The sequence below is a fragment of the Manacus candei genome, unplaced genomic scaffold (genome assembly GCF_025592945.1).
Source record: "Manacus candei isolate 608988 ecotype Guabito, Panama unplaced genomic scaffold, ASM2559294v1 h1tg000015l, whole genome shotgun sequence".
NCBI lineage: Eukaryota > Metazoa > Chordata > Aves > Passeriformes > Pipridae > Manacus > Manacus candei.
Genome location: NW_026138063.1, coordinates 9,304,765 through 9,325,427, shown reverse-complemented (window position 1 = coordinate 9,325,427; position 20,663 = coordinate 9,304,765). Strand labels below are relative to the sequence as shown.

At 49.0% G+C, this 20,663-nt stretch overlaps 2 protein-coding genes across 7 annotated transcripts in view; both read left to right on the top strand.

Annotated features, from left to right (window-relative positions):
- The window catches only part of DVL3 (dishevelled segment polarity protein 3), a 32,484-nt gene extending 27,189 nt beyond the window's left edge, over nt 1-5,295 (top strand). For 2 of the 3 annotated variants that reach the window (XM_051782193.1, XM_051782195.1), the window contains 10 exons: nt 194-263; nt 562-701; nt 899-975; nt 1,486-1,553; nt 1,913-1,963; nt 2,085-2,234; nt 2,980-3,111; nt 3,362-3,529; nt 4,154-4,366; nt 4,653-5,295. In XM_051782193.1, the coding sequence (XP_051638153.1) occupies nt 194-263; nt 562-701; nt 899-975; nt 1,486-1,553; nt 1,913-1,963; nt 2,085-2,234; nt 2,980-3,111; nt 3,362-3,529; nt 4,154-4,366; nt 4,653-5,077 (1,494 nt within the window). In that variant the 3' untranslated portion in view covers nt 5,078-5,295. The remainder of the gene's footprint in view (nt 1-193; nt 264-561; nt 702-898; nt 976-1,485; nt 1,554-1,912; nt 1,964-2,084; nt 2,235-2,979; nt 3,112-3,361; nt 3,530-4,153; nt 4,367-4,652) is intronic. The other variant, XM_051782194.1, reaches the window with a different exon arrangement.
- A 2,307-nt stretch (nt 5,296-7,602) lies between these two features.
- The window catches only part of AP2M1 (adaptor related protein complex 2 subunit mu 1), a 28,444-nt gene continuing 15,383 nt past the window's right edge, over nt 7,603-20,663 (top strand). Inside the window, exons 1-2 of one of the 4 annotated variants that reach the window (XM_051782213.1) lie at nt 7,603-7,676; nt 18,854-18,967. In XM_051782213.1, coding sequence (XP_051638173.1) covers nt 18,894-18,967 — 74 coding nt within the window. In that variant the 5' untranslated portion in view covers nt 7,603-7,676; nt 18,854-18,893. Of the gene's footprint in view, nt 7,677-8,563; nt 8,633-14,213; nt 14,238-18,851; nt 18,968-20,663 lie in introns of those variants that run through there. The other 3 variants (XM_051782216.1, XM_051782214.1, XM_051782215.1) reach the window with 3 other exon arrangements.

Sequence of the window (20,663 nt, the reverse complement as noted above, 5' to 3'; positions counted from 1 at the left end):
TGGCTGTGGAGAGGTCACAAGGACCATGGCTGATGTTCTCTGGCTCTGCAAAACTCCCAGCATAAGAGTGGAGTTGTGGGTGGGGGCTGTGGTGCCACAGGGAGTGGCAGAGAGGAAAGACAAGTGGGGGAAGCTGGGGCTGGGAAAGTTGCTGAGGCACAGGAGGACATCTCATGTTTCACTTACGTTGCAGTCATCGTCCTTCAGCAGCATAACAGACTCCACCATGTCCCTGAACATCATCACAGTCACGCTGAATATGGGTGAGTGGGAAGTGTGCATGGAGCCTACAGTCCTTCCAGAGTGGGATTGGGTGGTGGAGAGGGAACTGGGGAGGGGGCAAAGAGAACACATGGGGGAGGAGTGAAGAGATGAATTCTGTAGAAAAGTGGCTTGTCTTTAAGCACTGGTCTCTCAAGAGTTTCTCCGTGTCCCAGGACATCTCTCTGGGACAGGGGTGCAAGCCACCATAGTTAGTTAGTACGTGGTTTGTCTGAGGTTAGGTCTAGTTGTACCTGCTGCTTTGTGGTGTCTTACTGCTTTCTCTTTCCATCCCCGCAGAGAAATACAACTTTCTGGGCATTTCTATTGTGGGACAGAGCAATGAGCGTGGCGATGGAGGCATTTACATTGGCTCTATCATGAAGGGTGGCGCTGTGGCAGCTGATGGCAGGATTGAGCCGGGGGACATGCTCTTGCAGGTACTTCACACCCACATATCTCCATCTTTGGGCCTGGGAAAGCAGAAAGAAAAGACCCAGAAGCCTCCCTGCAAATTTTGGCAGGCTAAATCCAGGAAGCTGTGCTTGGAAGAGGGAAGCTGAGTCACTGCTGAGCTGAGTGGGGAGCTCAGCCTCTGGTCACATCTCTGAGACTCACTTCTTTGTGTCGTTTGCAGGTAAATGACATCAACTTTGAGAACATGAGCAACGATGATGCTGTGCGGGTGCTGAGGGAGATTGTGCACAAGCCAGGGTAAGTTCTTGGGTTGTTCCTTACCTCCAGGGACTGCTGTACAGTGTGTGCTTGGGGTGTGTGAGTCATGTCTTCAGCCACCTCTGCCAGTGGCTCTGCAGAAGCTCAGAACTTAGGTTTTTGGTGTTGCTTTGATTCTTGGGTTTTCATGCCCAAAGCAAGAATTGCGGCCAACAGAATGGCAGGGAGTTGGGGGCTGTGCCCCTTTCTTTGTGGGGATGTCAGGTCCCTGCTCATTGCAGGGCAGTTGGAATAGATGACATTTAAAGGTCCTTTCCAACACAAACTGTTCTTTGATTCTCTGTTCTATTTGGGTCATCAGCAACCCTCAGCCAGGGTCATGTCATTTTGTTCATGTCACCAAGGAAACCTATAGCTGGATTGGAACAAGGACACTTTACTGCCGGCTTCTCCCTGTCTCCCAGGAGAGAGCCAGCCCACAGGATCCATCCGTCATGCAGGGGTTTGTGTCACCAGGCTCTGGTTCTAACTCTCACCTTTTTGTTGCAGGCCCATCACCCTGACGGTGGCTAAGTGCTGGGACCCCAGCCCACGGGGCTGCTTCTCGTTACCCAGGAGTAAGTGGATAGCTGACCCACCCTTAACGCTGGTGCCCAGCTCATGTGAGAGCCCTGCCTTAAGCACTTACTTGGATGTTGTCTTGTTCTTCCCCTGTGTGTTTGACTCCACGTGGCACTGAATTGGGGTTTGATGGGGTGCAGCTCTCCTTTTAGGAGGCTGCTATGTCCTATTCCCAGACCAAAATGCCCATAAGCCCAGCCCTCCTTCCCACATCACGCTGGGGACGCGTTTCACTGGGGCAGGGGGGTCACTTGCTCGGGGCGCCAGAGGAAAGAGAAACCCCCCCTTGAGCCATAGGGGGATCTCTCCCTCTGCACCTCTCCTGCTGACCCTCCCTCTCTTCTTTCTCTCCCAGTTGCTCCCCAGCGGATCTGGGCTGGGCCAGACTCTCCATGCTCCGATCCGGGTGAGTCCCGGCAGATACTGGGGATGGAATGGGCTGTGCTGAGTCCCTGTCCCTCCCCAGAGGTTGTTTTGATGATGTGATCATTTTTTCCAGCTACTAACTGACTCTTTCTTTTTGGTAGGTGAGCCCATCCGGCCCATCGACCCGGCAGCCTGGGTGTCTCACACGGCAGCGATGACTGGCACCTACCCAGCGTACGGTATGAGTCCATCCATGAGCACAATCACTTCCACCAGCTCCTCCATCACCAGCTCCATCCCAGAGACCGAACGTAAGTCCTTGTGCCTCCGTGCTCTGCCCACTGCACAGCCTCTTCACCTTCACTGTGCTGTGAAGGGAGCAATACATCTGCCTGGGGATAGCTGGGGTGGGCAAAGTCTGCCCTGCCAAGGGACTGAGAAGGAGACAGCTCTTGACAGGCTGGCACTTGGATCAGTGGGAGTTCTGCCTGGGTAAAATAATGCCATGTTTTTCAGCTTTCTATGTGAGGAGAGTAGAGGAGCCTGGGTGCAATTAGGAGCTGTGGCAGATGCAGAGGAAAGGCTCAGACCAGTCAGGGTTAGCGTTTGAGAATGCAGGGCCAGAGGGATTCAGCATGTCCCTGGAGCAATTGCCCTCCCAAACAGCAGATAGGGCAGGATGGAGGAGGCAGCTGGGAGCAAAGAGCCTTGCAGTGGGGCAGGGTGTTGCTGAGCACAGGGCACTTTTGGTTGCTTTCTGGAGGTTTTGGATAATTCTGGTATAGAGAGCCCTGAAGCAAGGGTCTGGAAAGCTCAGGTGAGGCAAAAAGCCAGGAGTTTGTTGTAAGTTTGTGACTCTTGCCTGGGTTTTTCCCAAGAGGAAATGGCTGACGTGACAGATAACATGGGAAGGGGGCTTACACAGCATGTGCCCCAAGGCTGTCTGCGATGTATTGTTCCCTGGCCCATTACTCCCGTGTGTGATGCTTCCATGTGTCTCCTTTGTCTTTTCTGTCCTCTCTCACCTCTGCCTCCCTTCCTTCATCCACACCACAGGCCTCGATGACTTTCACCTGTCCATCCACAGTGACATGGCCACCATTGTCAAAGCCATGGCCTCACCAGAGTCAGGCCTTGAGGTGCGTGACCGCATGTGGCTGAAGATCACCATCCCCAACGCCTTCATTGGTAAGAGACTGTGCTGCCTACAGCAGAGGCAGGGACTGGGGACTGGGTGGCCTGTTTTCCAAGCAGATGTCCAAGGGAGCATCTCTGTCACCATAAACTGTTGACCAAGCCAGAGTTACATATTGGACTCTTGGCTGTGTGGCCCCTTTTCACCTTTGGCCCACTTTTTCTTGGCTCTAGTGTGGCTCACTGCCTCAAGAGCCACTGTCTTCCACTCTTTTGCCGTATCTAACTCTATGTTTGGTGGCAGGTTCAGATGTGGTGGATTGGCTCTATCACCATGTGGAGGGCTTTACAGACCGCCGTGAATCCCGCAAATATGCCAGCAATCTGCTGAAGGCTGGCTACATCCGACACACCGTGAACAAGATCACCTTCTCAGAGCAGTGCTATTACATCTTCGGGGACCTCTGTGGAAGTATGACCCTTGGCATGGGTGGGAGGGAGAGGATGGAGGGTTGGAGGTCCTGCAGAGCCCTGATGACACTGTGGGGACACAGCTACAGCCATTGGCATCAGGCGGGGACCCTTGTTCTACAGACCTTGTTAAGAGAGCAATAAAAAATATCCCAGCTCCTTTGTCATGCTGCTGGGGTAGTGAAGTTGGAAGCAGCATTGACAGTGTCACCTACTGTGTGATCTTTGCTCCTGGGCAGCCCTAGCAGAGTCTTAGTCTTTACTGACTGTCTCCAGGCTCTGAACTTCCAGTGCTGGCAAGGGGTTGGTGCTCAGGCAACTGGGTTCTACTCAAAAAAGAGGGATGGGGAGAGGAATTGGCAGGGTGAGAGCCTGTAGCTCTGGTGTGGTTCTTTCCCACCAAGCTGGTCCCTGTATTAGAGTGGCAGCTTGGACTCAGGCAGCCTGGCTGTTGTCCAGCCAGGAAGCACAAATGGTGGCACTGACTAGCAAGGAGTGTGCCAACTTCTTGTGTCTCTTTGCACATCCTGTCCTTGTCCATCAGCAAAGACTGGATGGGGAGCTGCTTCATCACACGTGGTTGTCTTTCTGCTTGGATTAACCCCTGTTCTTTGCTTTCTTGCAGACATGGCTAATCTGTCTCTTCACGATCATGATGGCTCCAGCGGTGCCTCCGATCAGGACACTTTGGCTCCGCTCCCTCATCCAGGAGCCGCACCCTGGCCTATGGCTTTCCCATATCAGTATCCACCGCCTCATCCGTACAACCCCCATCCCGGCTTCCCTGACCCAGGCTACAGCTACGGAGGGGGCAGTGCAGGCAGCCAGCACAGTGAAGGTGAGTAAAAATGACTAAAATATACCTGAGGGTGGGCAGGTGCCCTGTTCAGTACTGGGAAGCAGCAGGAAAAGGCTGCTTAAGTGAGGTCCTATGTGAGGGGAGCCAGGGTAAAAGCCATCTCAGAAGGGTTGTGGGACTTGGAGTTGAAAAGAGACTGAGAGCACAGACTGTGCTGGCAGATGGCTGTGCTGGAGCGTGCTGTAGTTCTCTCTTGGCCAGAGGAGCATCCGCTCTTCCTGACTTGTCTGAGCTGCCACCTAACCTTGTCTCGTGCGCTTTGCAGGGAGCCGGAGCAGTGGTTCCAATCGCAGTGGCAGCGAGAGGAGGAAGGAGAGAGAGAAGACCGGGGAGTCGAAGTCAGGTGGCAGCGGGAGCGAGTCAGACCACACCACGAGGAGCAGCATGAGGCGTGAGCGCGCGGCCAGCGAGCGCTCGGTGCCGGCCAGCCAGCACAGCCAGCGCAGCCAGCACTCCCTGGCTCACAGCATCCGCAGCCACCACAGCCAGCAGTCCTACGGGCCGCCCGGCCTCCCCCCTCTCTTCAGCCCCCCCATGTTACTGATGCCTCCACCGCCTTCAGCCATGGGGCCCCCCGGGGCACCGCCGGGCCGTGACCTGGCCTCTGTGCCCCCCGAACTGACAGCCAGTAGACAGTCCTTCCGAATGGCCATGGGCAACCCCAGTGAGTTCTTTGTGGATGTAATGTGAAGCGCCCATCCCCTGTCTGTCTGCTGCCCCTCCTTCCCCCCCTCTGTCCCTGTCGTTTGTTTCCTAGGACCAGCCCTGGCTTCGCCCCTTTTTTTTTTGATTTTGTTTTGTTGAGGTTTTTTGTTTTGTTTTTCTTTTTTGTTTTGTTTTTTTTTTTTTTGTCTTGATAATGAAAAGAAAAAAAAGGGAAAAAAATAATAAATGGAACTAAACCTTGATTCTAATCCCTCCTCGAGTGGGGTGGACAGGCCTGGCAGACCTGCTGGGTGCTGCCAGCCCATCCCGCCACCAGACTTGTGTATTGCCAATGGTAATTCCCTTCTGCCATCCTCTCTAACCCCATTAATCCGCATCCGTCCCAGCGCCCTGTGCTGCTTGCCCGTGTGTCGCTGCTGCCTCGGTCCTTCCGCCCTAAATATCTCTTCTTTCTTTTCACCCTTTTGTGTTTCTTCTATCAAGCAGCAAAGAATTACGGGGTGTTTGACTTTCTCTGAGCCTGCCGCCCGTGGGGGGGAGAGCTGGAGCGTGGCGTGGCCCGACAGCAGGACACGGAGCTCCAGGGGCGCTGGGCACGCATGGCGCTGAAGATGGCTTCTTTCCTCCCCCTCGCGGAAGATGCCCTGCCCTTCCCACAGCCCTGAGAGGGGAGCAGGGACCAGCCTTATATATGTATTTTAAATCCCGTTGTAGTTGCCTTTTGGCTAATGCATGAATGTTCCAGGGCTTCAGTGCCTCCAGGGAGTGGAGAGATGCTGCCACTTCCCTCTTGCTTCCCTTCTCTTGCCCACATATTGGGCCAGGTCCAAGCCTGACATTACGCCATGGCAGGACCCTCCTTCTCCTTGCCCAGGCCATAAGGCTCAGGGCTGGGGCTGTACCTCTGTGTCCAGCCCGGAGCGGTGGTGAGTGTCTGTGCACAGTCTCTTACGTGACTCAGTGCCCTACACCTGCCCTTGGGTACTTTAGGGGCATTTAAGGGCAGAGCTCTGCTCCCTCCATCCTGCTCTTTGTCCTGCCTGCAATGTGCTGCTGCCTGTCCCGTTTGTAGGGGCTGTCCCATGCCTGGGGCTGGCGGTGGCAGCTGTGGCCTTCTCCCTCCTGCTGTCGCGCTGCTGCTCAGCAATGTGATACCTTCAAGGGCCTGGACGGACTTAGAAGGCAAGGAAGGGGCACAACTGGTTTGCTTTCATGCTTTGGGGAAACGTAGAGGTCCCCTGTATTTGCCCTACGAAGGGCCTGAGTCTGCCTCCCCCTCTGCCCAGTGCCATGAGTGCTGCTGGCCTGGCTGCCAGGAGGGACAAGGCTCTGGGACAGCCCTGTTCCCTCTGGGCTGTAAGTGGTGCCTGGTGGCAACACAAGCTCTCTGGGAAGGGAGACTGTGGCCTGAACTGTGGCCTCTGGGCTCAGTGCCCGCAGATCTACCAGGACAGTTGAGTCTTTGCTCCAGCATTCCCTGCCCTTCTTCTTTCCTCTTCTGGGTACTCAGAGATGTGCCTCGGGCTGGGGCAGCCCCTTCCCCATGCCCAGGGCCCAAGCACGGTACAGTATGGACATGCTCGACCCTGCTGCTGTTGGTGCTGGCGCCTCGGCGCCCTCTCCTCCTGCCACACCGTGGCTTTCACCAGGCAAGCTTTGCCTCCTTTGGTCTTTCTTGTGTTTGCGATTTTTATATGATGGAGATGAAATGTATTTTGCTCCCTCGGGGGTCTGCGTTCCCCCTGCAGCCCCTCTGCCAGATCTTACACGCCATCCGTTCATCTCCCTGACTCCTTGAAGCCTCTCCTTCCCTTCTGCCCGCTGGAGTCAGCCTGTCCCCAGCAGCCTCCCTGGCCACTGCTCACCCCTCGCCCTGCCCTACCCACTGGGTTTTATAAAAACAACACCAATCTCCTTGTTTTTATTTATAAACATAGTTTTATTGGACTCCTGCCTTGTGTCGTTCGTTGTTTCCCCCCCCCCCCCCCCCAGCCTCTTCGGCCCTCCTGCATTTTGCTCTAAAGCGAGATCCCGGCGGGATGAGGGCACTCTGTGCCGGTGTTCCAGCTGCCTCTTGCCGGGGTGCCGAGGGCGGCTGCGGTCTGAGCCGGCGCCGGGCCCGGCCTCCTACTTCCCCCACCCCGCGCAGCGGATCCTGCCCGCGGGCGCTCGGGGCTCCCCGTTTCCAGCGGGAGCACTGCAGGGAGAATCAGGGGCTGGTTCCACCGCGGGCGCAGCGCTGCGAGGGCGGAGGGGGGATGCCTGTGTGCGGGGCCAACAGGAGCTACCAGCTCCGTGGAAGGGCATGGCGACCTCAGGCCTGTGCGTGGGGGGGCGCAGCTTCCTGCCCGTGCGCTCCCTCTGCCCATCCCCTGGCTGAGCTCAGCCACCATGCTGTCCTTCCCCCGCGACCGGACTACAACTCCCGGCATGCCCCGCGCGCACACACGACCTTTCCGTCCTCGTCGCGCGGCCCCCCCCCCCCGCGGCGGCGCATGCGCGGTGGGGGGGCGCGGGCGGGGCGCGCGCGCGGCGGCTCTGCAGTGCGCGGGGGGGGCGCGGGACGAGGGGGGGCGGCGCCGCCATCTTGGGCGCGGGGCGGCAGCGGCGGCGGCGGCGGCAGGTGAGGAGACCCCGGGCCGCGCTCCGCTCTCCGCGCAGGGCTGCGCGGTCCCCGGCCCTTCGCCGGGCAGCTGCCTGCGGCCGGGCTCCCTCTGCCGCGAGCGGCCGGGCGGTGGCCGAGCCGCCGCGGGTGGCGGCTCCGTGGGCGCTGGCCGAGGGTGGGGGTCCGCGGGCCTTCCCCGGGGCGGAGGGTGGCTGCAGGGCGAGGTCTCCGCCGGCTACCCGTGGGGACGGGAGCGAGTCTGCAGTCGGGAGGGAAGGTGGGAAGCGGGGCTCCCCCGAGAGGGCTTTTCCTTAGCCCCCTCTGAGGGGGTGCTGGGCGACCCCACTGTCGCACATTGCTTGGGGCTGAGGGGGCTTATTAACTGCTTCTGTTAATGAGCTCTCCGCCGGGAATACCTGTGTGGCAGTCCTGCGGTGCTGCACCGGGTGAGGGTGGGGACGGAGTCGGGCTGTGTGTGGCACAGGAAGCCCGGCACCGATGTGTCAGGTCAGCTTGAGCAAAGGTTTTTTCAGTCAGATCTGGCCGGAACTTTACCGAAAATTATTTGCCTTTACTGCTGATCCAAACGTGAATTAGCTGGGTCATGGCTTGCACCCTTTGCTTCCTCCCTGGAAAACCTGCTGAGGCAGAACGCAGCGCCGCTGATGCTGAACTGCTTGCTTGTTCTGAGGCTTAAAGCAGGCTCCCATCCAACAGCTCTCCTAGATGGGTTTCCATTCTTCCCTGGGCTAGGTTTTTGGATTTGGGAAAGCTGCAGGAAGCACAGCCTGTGTTTATTGCCCAGTGCAGTTAACCTCTCTCCCCAATGGGAAATGACTGGGTTTTGATCTAGTCTTCTCTCCATAAGGTGTGTGAGTCCATGATCTGTTTTCTACTTGCTTTAGTATGACAAAGCTGCTATCAAGTTTTAGCCTCAGGCTGCCAAAATCTGAGCCTGGAACTTTCCCAGATAGGTGAGTCTGGATGGCTTCTGTGGCTCAGAAGTCTAGGTATTGCAGGCTTCTAACTGTATATGGGCTCATGTGGTGTCTGATTGTGCAACGTTTGCTTGAATGCTGTCAGAGCTGTAGCTAGTCTTTTTTTCCTGCAGTAAAAACTGCGTGTGTTCCTGTGAGTTTTGCTTGGAGGGACAATCTCAAATTTGAAGAGATGCTGCCAATCTGTCTACTTCCATATTTTTCCTGTCAGAAGAGAGGCATCTCTCCTCTTCTGTAGGAAATGCCATCTTACTGACATCTAGTGACAAAGATACCTGGTGTTCTTTGGGCTGCAGAGTGGCCATGTTCCAGGGAGAGGATTGGAGATGCCTTCGAAGGGTATCATGGCCGGCTCTTCCTCCTGAGTGAGAGAGCACAGTTCTGGTCCTTGGAGAGTTGAGTCTTGAGGCTCTGCAGGGTTACATCTTGAGTTCTTTCAAACAAAAGAGGACTGGAAATGCACTCCAGTTTGATACTATCTGTTGGTTTTGTTGTAGGTTTGTTTTCTTTTTGGTGGAGCAGGAACAATCACTAAACAAAATGGGCTTTGTAAAGAAACTTCCTGTGACCCTTAATTAAACTTTTCTTGTCTCATCCCTGCATCAAAAAGTAGTAAAGCCAAGACTATCTTTGGCAGCACAATATCTTGCACTGGTTTTCTAAGTTTATACTGCTGAAGACCATTAGAGTATTTAAAGGCTGTTCTTAGGGTTAACTGGAGGATGGAGAAAAGTGCAGCCTCTGGTGCCAAAATATAATTGGTCTGAAAGGCAGAGTCAGCTTCTCGCCTTTGGTGAGTGACCTACGGAGTAAAAAGTTACTGGCAAGTCATGTATTATTTTGATCTTGGTGGGAGGTTGGCAGCTCAGCTAAAAGCTTGCAGGCAGAGGCACAGAATGTGAAATGCAGTTATCTGCTATCCAGTAACAGTAGAGAGAGAAACGCTGGCAAGTCAGGGTACCTAGACCATTAGTGGTCTGCAGAATACAAGCTCTTACTCAAACTGCACTCTGTGCCTCTACCCTCTTCTGTCAGAAGACGAATAGAAAGCAAGTCGCTGTTCAGGTTTCTAGCTCAGGAGTGAAAAGCAAGCAGAATTTGCTTCAGACTGACTTTAGAACTGGTAGAATTAGAAGGCATTGGGGCCATTCAGATAAGGTTGTGATCAAAATAAGGTGGAGAGGTGTGTTAATGCTGTTCCTGTGATGTTTTAGCACAGTAAGGGAGCTTCTCGTGTTTCCCCATGTCAGTATTTCTCTCTTGTTACTGTTCAGACCGGCTGTGTGCTGCATGGCACGCAGAAGGAGGCTGTAGGAGGAGAGCCTGGTAAGAGAACGTGCTTCTCTTCTTGCCCACTGGCTATGGGGATTTATGGGATTGGGTTTAAAATAGGGACAGTTTCTCTGAAACTGATGGGTTTATCTCAGGAGCTCTTTAGCTCAGGGTATGCCCCTTAAGTAAATTATGCAGCCTGTCTTTCCCAGGATGAAGTGATTGCAACTACTCTTGTTTAAAACCAAGCAGCCCTTGGCCTCCGGGAAAGTGACTAATGCAGCCCTCTAAGCAAAGCTTAGGTGCTTGGATTAGCTGGTGAGGTGATGGCAGCGTTATGAGCCTTAAGCCTTTTGGGTTGATATTGGCTAGCACTAGCCTGAAAGGATGGGTTTTCCCAACAAGTCCAGTTTGCCAGAGCAGCCTGACTAATCCTCCTCCTGCTTCAACTGTTGTCACTTGTCCAAGATCATACTGATTTCTGGAATGCAGAAATGGTTGCAGTTGGTGATTTGCCCTCAAGAGCTTCAGTATTTCTCTTGGTTTCTTCCTGGATGAGAATTCAAGCAGCTAATGTACCTTGAACTGCTTAGTTAGATAAGCTCATTAATGCACAGAAGTCTTGCTTGCTGTTAAGTCAGAACCCAAACTGTCTTTTAATAGACTACTAAAGGGGTTGGTTGGTTTACACCAGCTTATTCACTGACTTGTGATTGCTGTTTTCTGGATGTGCTCTGTAGATTACAGAAATCAGCATTCCTTTTTTTATTCAAAGTAAGTGATGTCTGTGCTGTGGGAAACTTCCAGCCCCTTAATGGGAGTGACAAAGTCCAAGTAGCTGGGTCTTGGGCTCACTGATGATCTTGTTTGTTTGTATCCTGTACTTGATGGCACAGGGGACTCAGTGAAGCTCATGGCCTGTATCACCATGGGGCTGTGACCAAAATGGCTCTGCAGGTGAGCAGGAGTCCTCTCAGCCCTGCTCATACAGCCCCCTTGGCTTGCTCTGGTGAAGGTAACAGGCAGATCATGCCTCATGCTTATTTTCCCCACCTGTAGTGCCAGACTCTCCTGGAGAGGTCTCTCTGTGGTGAGAATAGCACTCGCACAGCTGGCTTTGGAAAAGACAGCTGATCCCAAAGTTACCTCCTAAAATGAAAGGACAAATGCCCTCTGCACCATCAGGATGCTACTGGTGCTCATCAAATCCTGGGGCTGTTGAGGTCGTAATGTGAACCTGTAGTTACATTCTTACATTGGCAGTGTAAGAATTCCTGTCCCTGCAGTGACTCTGCTCCTGAGCAGTTATTCTTGAGCTGCCATTTCACCACTGCACCTCTGAAGAGAGGACACAGAGGATTTGCTGATCAGATGCGGCCAGACCTGGCTCAAGAGTTCCACAGGTTCTGCTTGCATGGGCTTAGAGAAACTGGTGTGGAAGGATACAAACAACTGTGTTTTCCTGAGACAGAAGTGCCAATATGCACCCCAAATTTATGGTGACTTTGGTACCATTAGACTGTAGGCATGTTACATTGATAATGACGTTTCCTCCAGACAGTACCTCATTCTTTTAGAGCTAGAACAACTAAGTATCTCTTGCCTTGGACCTGCAGCTGCAGTTACTGCAGCCATGTTGCTCTTACCACTGCAGAAAGCTGACTCAAAATTCACTGGTTTTCCTCAGCAATGAATTGAGAAGATCAGCTTTGTTCGTTTGTTTTCGTTTGTGCAAATACAGTTACAAAAGGCAGAGAACTGTGTTCCAAAGCATGTGATATAGGTTGAAGCTACCCCTCTCCCTGCTGGTGCAGGGAAGGATTAGTGGTCTGTGTGGTGTCATCTGAAAGATCTCAGGTTATGGGACAAATGTATTTGAGAATATAACTTGTTTGAATATCTGTATATCTGGGACTTAGGCAAGAATTTAGTTTTGTCTTTCGTACCCTAATGAATGGATGACTGGTACTACAGTGGTATCTTGTTTCTGGTGTGATGCTATGGCTTCTCAAGTAGGGACACCATGGGAGGCTAATGCACTGGACAGAAACTGGAGGATTGGTACCGTGTGCTGTTGTTTCTGGAAGAGTTGCTGCAGATACAAACAAACTACTCCAGAGGGAACAAACTGTGCTGGTTGGTCAATTCTTTATGTGTACCTTGTTTAGTCTAAGAAAGCTCCGTGCTGCATGTTGTTCATTTTTCTACAGCTATTCTAAGTCAGAATTGATGAAGAGGAAATGGAAGAGGAAGGCTGGGTTCTTACATGCTGCAGGAGGGACCAGCTGAATCTCGACTTGCTAATGCAGGTTTAGTGCATCGTCTCACTAGGTAGCTCCCAGTTCAGCCACTTGTTGCATCCCAGAATATGTGAAGCTACTGACGGTCCAGCAACAGGATTCTGCTGCCTGGCCCTGTGCTCCTGACTGCACCCACACATTCCAAGTGGGTGGCACAGTGTAGCCTGAAAAGGCAAAGTCTGGCTTCTGGAGAACCACCTAAAAACCACAGCATTTTCCATCTCTGATGGATTCAGTGGACAAAACCAGGTTTTCAGATACTGTGCTTTATGGGCTCCCTTGGTCTGCAGCTCACCTGCTGCGGACTGACTTCTGGGGCTTCCTCAATCATGCTGTGATGGTTCGAGAGAGGGACTCTCCCTAATGCACATCCCCTGCACAGTGAGAGCAGTGTGGCATGATTTGAGACAAGTATGCTTGATTCTCGAGGAAGTGCCTGTTACCATGTCAGTCACTGAAGGTCCAGCTAATCCTGCTGCTTTTCTGTTACGTAACTGCTGAAATGCATTCAAATCTGCATCCCAGACACTTGGTTTTATGCACATTCTCTTTTTGTAGCTGGCTGTCTTAATGCTGTAACTGTGCCACAGTTGCTCTAAAGGTGTATTTTAATGCTCTCATCTTCGCTGAAGTGAAAAGGTATTCTGGAAAGTCATTTCCATGTCATCTTAACTCCTAGTGGGTTTATAAGTTATGTAAAAGTATGTGGTCTGTCTATGATGTTCTTCATGATCCTTTTCTATTTATGGGTTGAAATAGAAGTATATGGGAATGTGAGCACTTGGCAGGAGGGTAGGAAGCATACTGGCCTTAAGTGTTTGTAGGAGCTGCATTTAGATTTTAGATCTCATTCCTACCCTGGTAGCTGCTTGAAGAATGCAGAGTGTATTGGGAGAGGGCTGTTTTTCTAAACTGAAGTGATTAGTCGCCAACTGGTGTGAATTAAACATAGATGTGGATCATCTCTGTACCTTAACTGGAAGAAATCCATCCATGCTGGAACTAGAAAACAGGACTGTAGCTACCAGTGTGGAGCGAGTCACCATATGTTCAAGCTGGTGAAACAGAAGGAGTGGGGCTGCAAAGCTCTGAAAATGCAGTTGATAGATCATTAACCCAAAGGCTTCAGCTAGAGTCATCCTGGTTTCCAGGCATTTGGTGATAAACAAAGAAGTGGTGGGCTTTGCTCTTAAGCTGTGTCGGGCAGTGAGATATTAGGCTGAGGAAACTCAGAAGCAGTGTAGGGCAATCTCCCTAGAAAAGGCTGACTGTGGAGAGGAGCAGAATGAGTCATTGAAAGCTGATTGAGCAATGCTTTCTGAGTCATGTCGCTAATGCACAGAGAGCAGATGAACCCATCTCCTGTGGTGGATTTCTTATTCTGGGGCCTTCTGATTCCAGCAGCCATGAGTCACTGAATGTCAGTCTCAATATAATTTGAACCCTGTTCCCTGCAGTTCTTAACCACTGCAAGCACTAGGATCTTTCACTTCTAAAGCTGATCTGTAAAGAAAACTATTAATTGTTTTAAAATGTGTGGAAGATCATACCATGTCTGAATAGTACCACTAAAATCCTCATTCTAGTTGCAGTGTAACCTTGAAATAGTTGAAAGGAGTATCTGTGAAACTTGTACTGAAGCACAAAGGAGGATCAAAACAAAGTAGGTTTATTTTCACTGCAGCTACTTCAAGGAGAGCCATTGTCATCTTAAAGAGCCATTCTTCTTGCTAAGCTTTAAGCAACTTTCTTTTGCATGCAGCCCTTTGTATAGCTTTCTTCTCTGTTCATAGATCTCTACTCTTGTCAGTCCACCTCTTGAGTTGTCCAGCTGTGTGGACATGCTTCCATGAGCTGAGGGAAGTATTCTGTAGTGGAGATGGAGTGCGGTCACTCTGATGTTGTGTCTCGCAGGGATGTAATGCAAGGCTTGAGCCAAAGACTGGAACATTGTCCATATTCCCTGAACTCCCATCGTGGGCAAACTTGGTGAAGGCTGACAGAAAGCAGTAAGTGCTGTAAGCTGTGTTGATTCTATTGTGCTGTCTATGCTTGTGATGTTTGGAACTCTTCAAGATGCTGAACTGCAGAAGTCAAGCAGGAGCAAGGGAGGTCTGCTTATAAATGTGTTAAATACGTTGTGCAGTTGAGACCTCCTTGGTCCCTGATGCCATTAGATGGGAGTGCAGCAAGAGTTGATACTGGGTGTGTCCTTCAGCTACTGCAGAGGTCCATTGATAGCTGGTGAGTTGGGTCAGTCATCTAAACCTGTTTCCTTGTATTCACTGTTTTTAACTCATGTGACTTTGCTGGTACCTGGAAACGCTTTACCAATTGTCTGACACAAATCAAGTTGGGTAAATTGTACTTAAATGTGAATTCGGGTTTAATTTGTAGAGCTGTAGAATTGTGGGTTCTTTCAGGCTTGAGGAGGATCATAACTGGTATGGAGGCAGGCTGCTGCTACACGTGAAATAACGCTAGTGCCTGTGTCTCGGCTGTATTTGTGCTGGTAGGCTGCCATTATAAAACAAACTGGCAGAATGGTCCTGATCTCGTGGCTAAATCTGTAGTAAGGAAAAGTATCACCTCATGTGTTAACCAGGGGCTGACATAGCACAGAACCAGTCGCTTCTGACTCTGAGCAAGTTTGGTATCAAGTTGCATTACCAGTGTAGCACAGCTAACACCCATCTGCTAGTTGGTGGCAAATCTCTGTGTACTTCTGTTTTGTACCAAACAAGGATTTGCATTAAGAATACTCCTAGTGAGTAGTCAAGGTGGGGGCATGTGTGTAGATATGAGAGTATTCAAAGTAGTAAGGGCAAAGTAGATCAAAGAGGTGCAGATGGGACTATAAAATGGCACCCTGAATTCAAGATACATAGTTGTACATTGATGCATATAGGAGGTGGGTAGATGAAGGACCAAAGGCAATTCTAGCAGTACTTGTAATGTAGTTAATCAGCTTGAAGACTGAATTCAGTGTGATCTTAGAGTAAGGATAAGTGACAAAATAGTTAGCTTCTTGCTGAGTGGTGGTTTGAAAATGTAAGTTAAATATCAAGAACCACTAGAAACAGATCAAAGCAGGGGATATGTGGTTGTCATACTGTCTTTATCGTGCTTTGCTTACATCTTGAAAAACTTGTGCAGTTTTGTGCTCACTTCCAGAAGCAAAGCATTTAGAGGAAGACACTATGAAGGACAAGAGCATAAAGCAGTTTCCCTGTGAAGAGCAAACAGAATAAGGTGGGAACATCTCATTCTGGGTAAAGGTAATGGAGGCAGTGGAAAAGATTTGTGAAATCCTGAGTGGCCTGGAGATCAGAGTATGGGGGCTAGTTCTTAATTGCTTTTTCCTGCACTTGAACTGGAGGCCATTAAACAAAGCAGGGGTAAGGAAGAAAAAGCAGGCTTAAAACAAAAAGGAGGATGTTTTGTACAGTGATTATAAGAAAAAATGTAGTGTGGTTTGTTGGTTTGTTTGTTTTTGCCCTGGGATGCTGCTGATGAGAGGAAACTGGGCAAATATTTAAGACATCCATTGAGAGTTCTAAAATAAAAAAGCTATTGCAGGGGGATCTCCTGGGGAGTGTTTTCTTGACCTGTCCTCTGTTACCTGACTGTCCCTTCCTTGATGACGTTGGAGACAATACACTGAGCAAACAGCTCTGCAGTATGAACCAATGCTGCTCTTGAATGTGCCATTGAAGCTGGAACCAGGAACTAACCGTGCACGGAAAGTTTGAGGCTTGAACTCCACTCCTAGTGTATTTTGTATGAGGAAGAAGCCTAGAATTTCACTGCATTGATGGAGAATTTTTTTAAGACTGAAAGCCCTTGAATCATGCTATATCTGCTCTCCATCTAACATGTTTTTACTAACACAAAAGATGAGGAAGCAGTTGGCTCTGCTACCTAGTACTGTGATGCAATTAAAAATCCTGATTTCTGCCAGTAACTTCAGTGAAGCTATTACAGAGTATGTTCTAACCTAACATGAGAAAGCAAAGCCTCATTATCTCAGTCAACATTTAAAGTTTGTAGATCTTCCTGAGAGGAGACTTTTAATTTCCAGTGCTAAGCTTGATCAGCAGTCTTCTACATGTTTTACAGTAGTATAGCAAAAATCCAAGGCTTTTTGAGAAAGTGATTGGCTTGTCATGCTGGCAGGAGGCTTTGTCTTGTATATGCTGTGTGTCTGATCCTGTTGCTCATCAAAGCAGACGTTTCCTTTATGCTAAAAATAGTGAAACAAATAACTTAAGCAGCATTAAAACCCAAGAGGGAGATTATTTTTTATTTTTAAGACTAGGATGTGCTTTCTAGGATTCTTCTGGAAAGGGTTTGTAGGATTCTTATGATCCAGCTTTGACCAGTTGCATAACCTTTCAGGAAGCTATTCTATACAGTGCAAGTCTTAAAGGGGACACAGGAACTCTTCCTCACCTTTGCTTGTAATAGTCCATATCTGAGTGTGGAAGCCAGCACTGTAGCAGTCTGAAAACACACCCTTGTTTCTTATCTGGAATGAAAAAACTAGTAAATAGGAAAGAATTTCCTAGAGTGGGCAACAAGTTGCTTTCATTGTTGTAATGGTGCTCATTTTTTTCATCATTTGGCCTGTGTGAATGACCTTTGGCAGATGCTGAAGCTGTAGCTCAGCAAACATTTGAAACTTGTTGGGCAACTATATTCAATTCTCCATGTTTTGGGTTCCAGCCCTGCAGGTTATCTCTCAGTGGCCTCCTCATGCCTGTTAGGACTGTGTGTGTAAGTAGTTGTGAGTCTGTGGTACAGCCACTTCCTTAAATCTGAGACAGTGGTTTTGTTCTGTTAACCAACAGGATTGTCTTATCTTCTGGTGTGGGGATGCTGGCCTTGCTGCCAGTACACTATGTAGCCTTGGTCCACCTGTGTGGGACAGTGAACAACCACAGGCTTTTCCTACTCTGGAACTACATGGGAATCTACTACTACAGAGTGTTATGCCTCTGTCTTAACAAATATGGTTACAGAGGCTTGTACTGGAAGTAAATTCTGAAGTTATAAAGTGTTAGTTATGGGAATGGAAGAAAAACATATTTGAAAACATCTTCTGTGCTAGATGGAGTCAGACATCAAAAATGTTGATGACAGTGCCATGTGAAGCCACTGACAAGTGGCAGAAGGCAGCCTGTTAATAGCCAGAGACACTTGACCAGCAGAATGTGGGAGTAAAAGCCAGAAAGTTCATGACTGAGCTTTGGGAAAACTGTTGCTCTCTTTCTTACTACTTTAACTTAACAAGTGACTTTTTTGTTCTTTTTTTTTTTGTTTTTAATGAGCAGAAGTAGCCATCATGAAGCTGAAGACCCATAGCAGAGAAGTATGAGTAATGTTTTTCTGTGAGGACTCACTACGTATAGCTAAAAATATTGGTGTTAAGGTTTAAGAAATCAAAAGGGGTTTTTTTGTCTGTCTAAAATTAAAAGTAGTAGCTGCACTATAAACCTTGCTTTAGCACAGAACTCACATCTGCAGTGCCTTCAAATGGGCAGCTACTTCAGTTTATTAATTCTAACTTCTAAAGGATATGTTACTCTTGATAATCCAGAAGTCACTTTGTCCCTCTGATGTGTGTAATTTTTTTGTATTCTCTTTTTTTTCTGACCTTTGAGATGATCCAAGGTTGGGTCACTTTAACTTCCTTGTTGCAGTGTTCCTGAACAGACACATATTGGTTCACTGTCCACATCTGTCTCTAGGCTGGCCTCTCCCTATCCTTTCTGCCCAGCCCAGACAAGTGGGTGTAGGCTAACCCACCCAAACAGCAGTGTGGAGATGGTTGTTATCTAATGCTCTGCAGTGCCAAAGCGGAGAAGTACGTGTGTGCTCATCCCAGGGCCTGCCCTGTCACAGTTGTAGTGCTCTTCTCGGGACTAAGCCAACCAAGCAGTTGCTGCTGTGGGTATTATGACTTGGACCTAAGTGAATAGGAGAGCATATGACTCCAGGAATGGGATCTGGTGAAGTAGCTGTATATTTTTAAAAGTCTTCTGCATCAATAATGTCTACCAGCTTTTTAGCTCTCTCCAAAACAGTCTTCCTTTGAAGAAAGAGGAGATTAGCAGTTTAAGAGGGTAACTTCTGAGGCACTGTCCCCCAATTCATGGGTCATGGTTGAGGTCTCCCATTCCAGTGGTACCTCATGGCAAATTGTTCTCAGTTTGGATTCTGACCTGTGTCTTGGTATGGCTGCTAGGGATTAGCAAAGGCTCTTAAATTGATGTGTAAAAACTGTGTAAAAGTGGTGATAAACAGAGGTGTACTTGCTGCTAAGAGCCCCCTGCCATACAGTGATAGGCTTGATGACATCTCAAACATTTGTGTGAACTATGTTCAAAAAGACTATGAACTACCTCTGATTGATACCTCAGTCTTTGATTTGCTTGTGGTTCCAGGCCTATGTTTTTTCTCACATTCAGGGGGTATGCCGTGGATACTAATACTTGAGGCTTAATCTGTCCATGCTGATTTTTGTGATGAGAAGTAAGCCTGCATCAGTGCCAATTTTAAGCTTCAGTCCTGGCTACAAATTGTTGCTGTGCAGCCTACTGATATATGCCCTCTCTTGCTCCAGGTATTAAAGCAACATGGGAAGTGAAGACTAAAGTTCCATCATGATTGGAGGCTTATTCATCTATAATCACAAAGGAGAGGTTTTAATCTCTCGAGTCTACCGGGATGACATTGGGTAAGTGCTTCCTGTTGCATCCCTGGTCTTTGCATTTCTGTCTCATTTTGGTGCAGTAAACAACCCAGAGCTGCTTTGTTCTGCATTAGCTGTGCATGCATGTAAGACTGCAACTCAACTTGCTGCTCTAGGCTTAGTTCAGAAAAAAAAAAGTTTAAGCCCTGATCACCCACAGTAAAGGATGGCCTGCAGCCAAACCTGGGACTTTCTTTTGGGTGGTAGAGATCTGGCCATGATTCCAAATGCTTCAGCAACATGGACTGCCACTGTGGGAGTCCACCTCACTGTAATCATTAAAACTTTACAGGAGCAATAATGTGGGAACTGTCTGTCACACACTATAGCCAGGGCTCTGAATTAGTTTCAGACACTGAAGTCTAACATCAATTACAGGTAGGCAGGAAACCATGGTCTTGGAAAGTTTTATCTGCAAGCAGTCTCGTAGTAACCATGGCTGTACTCCTGAGGCTGGCATTCTGTCCCCCAGCTTTGTATGGCAGCCTGCTATGTGAAAATCTGACATTTATTGGATATTTAAAGTTGTGGGAAGCACTAAAAACCTTCAGTAGATTGTAGGTGTCTTATTGCACTTCACAGAAGTGTTACACAGAAGTGGATCCGTGCAATCCTTAGGCTGCTAGTTCCCAAAAGGGATCTTACTAAAAATATGGTGTCTTGTAGGCAGCGGATAGTGCTATAAGGAACCCAGTATCGAGTGATGGTGCTGCTTGGGCTGAAAACCGTAAGTTGCACAAGTTTTCATTAGTCAGGCATTGGCTGGAAGTTAGTAATTAAGTTAACAAGTTAAGACAGCTAATGGAAGCAGAGCAGTCGTAGGTGTTAGTTCAAAGTCCAATGAGAGAGATCCTTGAAGCCAGTTTAGGAAAAAATAGTTTTTATCAGGTCTTCACAGTGACTAGTGGTAGGATGTGCTGTGAAATAACTCTTTGCCATAAATTACAAAAAACTGTCAAGCCAGTCTACCTTCAGCTTGGTCTGGTCTGAAAAGTGTGTTCCTTCTGGTTATGGATTGTCTAGTGGAGGTTAAAAGTTGAGGCAGAACTAGTAGCTAGTCAAGGACTCTTGTACTGTTTCATTGAGGGAGGAGTAATCAACACAGTGTCTGTAATGAGGCTTCACCTAATGAGCTTTTAAGTCTCTTGGCTTGTTCTAGGTCAGCTAAGGTGAAGTAGTTGTTCTAAGGTTGACTGAGTTATTCTAGGACTTCCACACATAGCTGAGCCAAGGAAACATATTTCTCAAGCAGAAAGCCAGTGGCTATGAAGTTTTACCTCTTCTCTACTATACAAACTCATTTCAGTCTTCAGTACTTGTTAGCTAAAGATCTTCAGAGCAGTTCACATGACAGGTCTGACTTTGTAAAGCTGGTATCACAGTGACTGAGCCAAGCCAGTCTGGATTATAGATAAATCTTGAGAATGTTTCGGGTGAGGGCTAGGGACACTTTTACTGCAGTTTCTGGCAAAAATATTTTTTTGTGGTTTGCAAACTTGAAACACTTAAAAAGATTGTGCTCAAGCTGGTGTTTATTCAAGAAGGCCTTTTAATTTAAATGGCATTCTGGCTGTGGAGATGTAAACTGGGGAGCAAAGTAGTTATTTTTAATGTGGTCTTCTATTGCTTTTTATCTTGGCTCATTTCTCTTACAAAGTGAGTGCCTTATGTTGAGTACGTG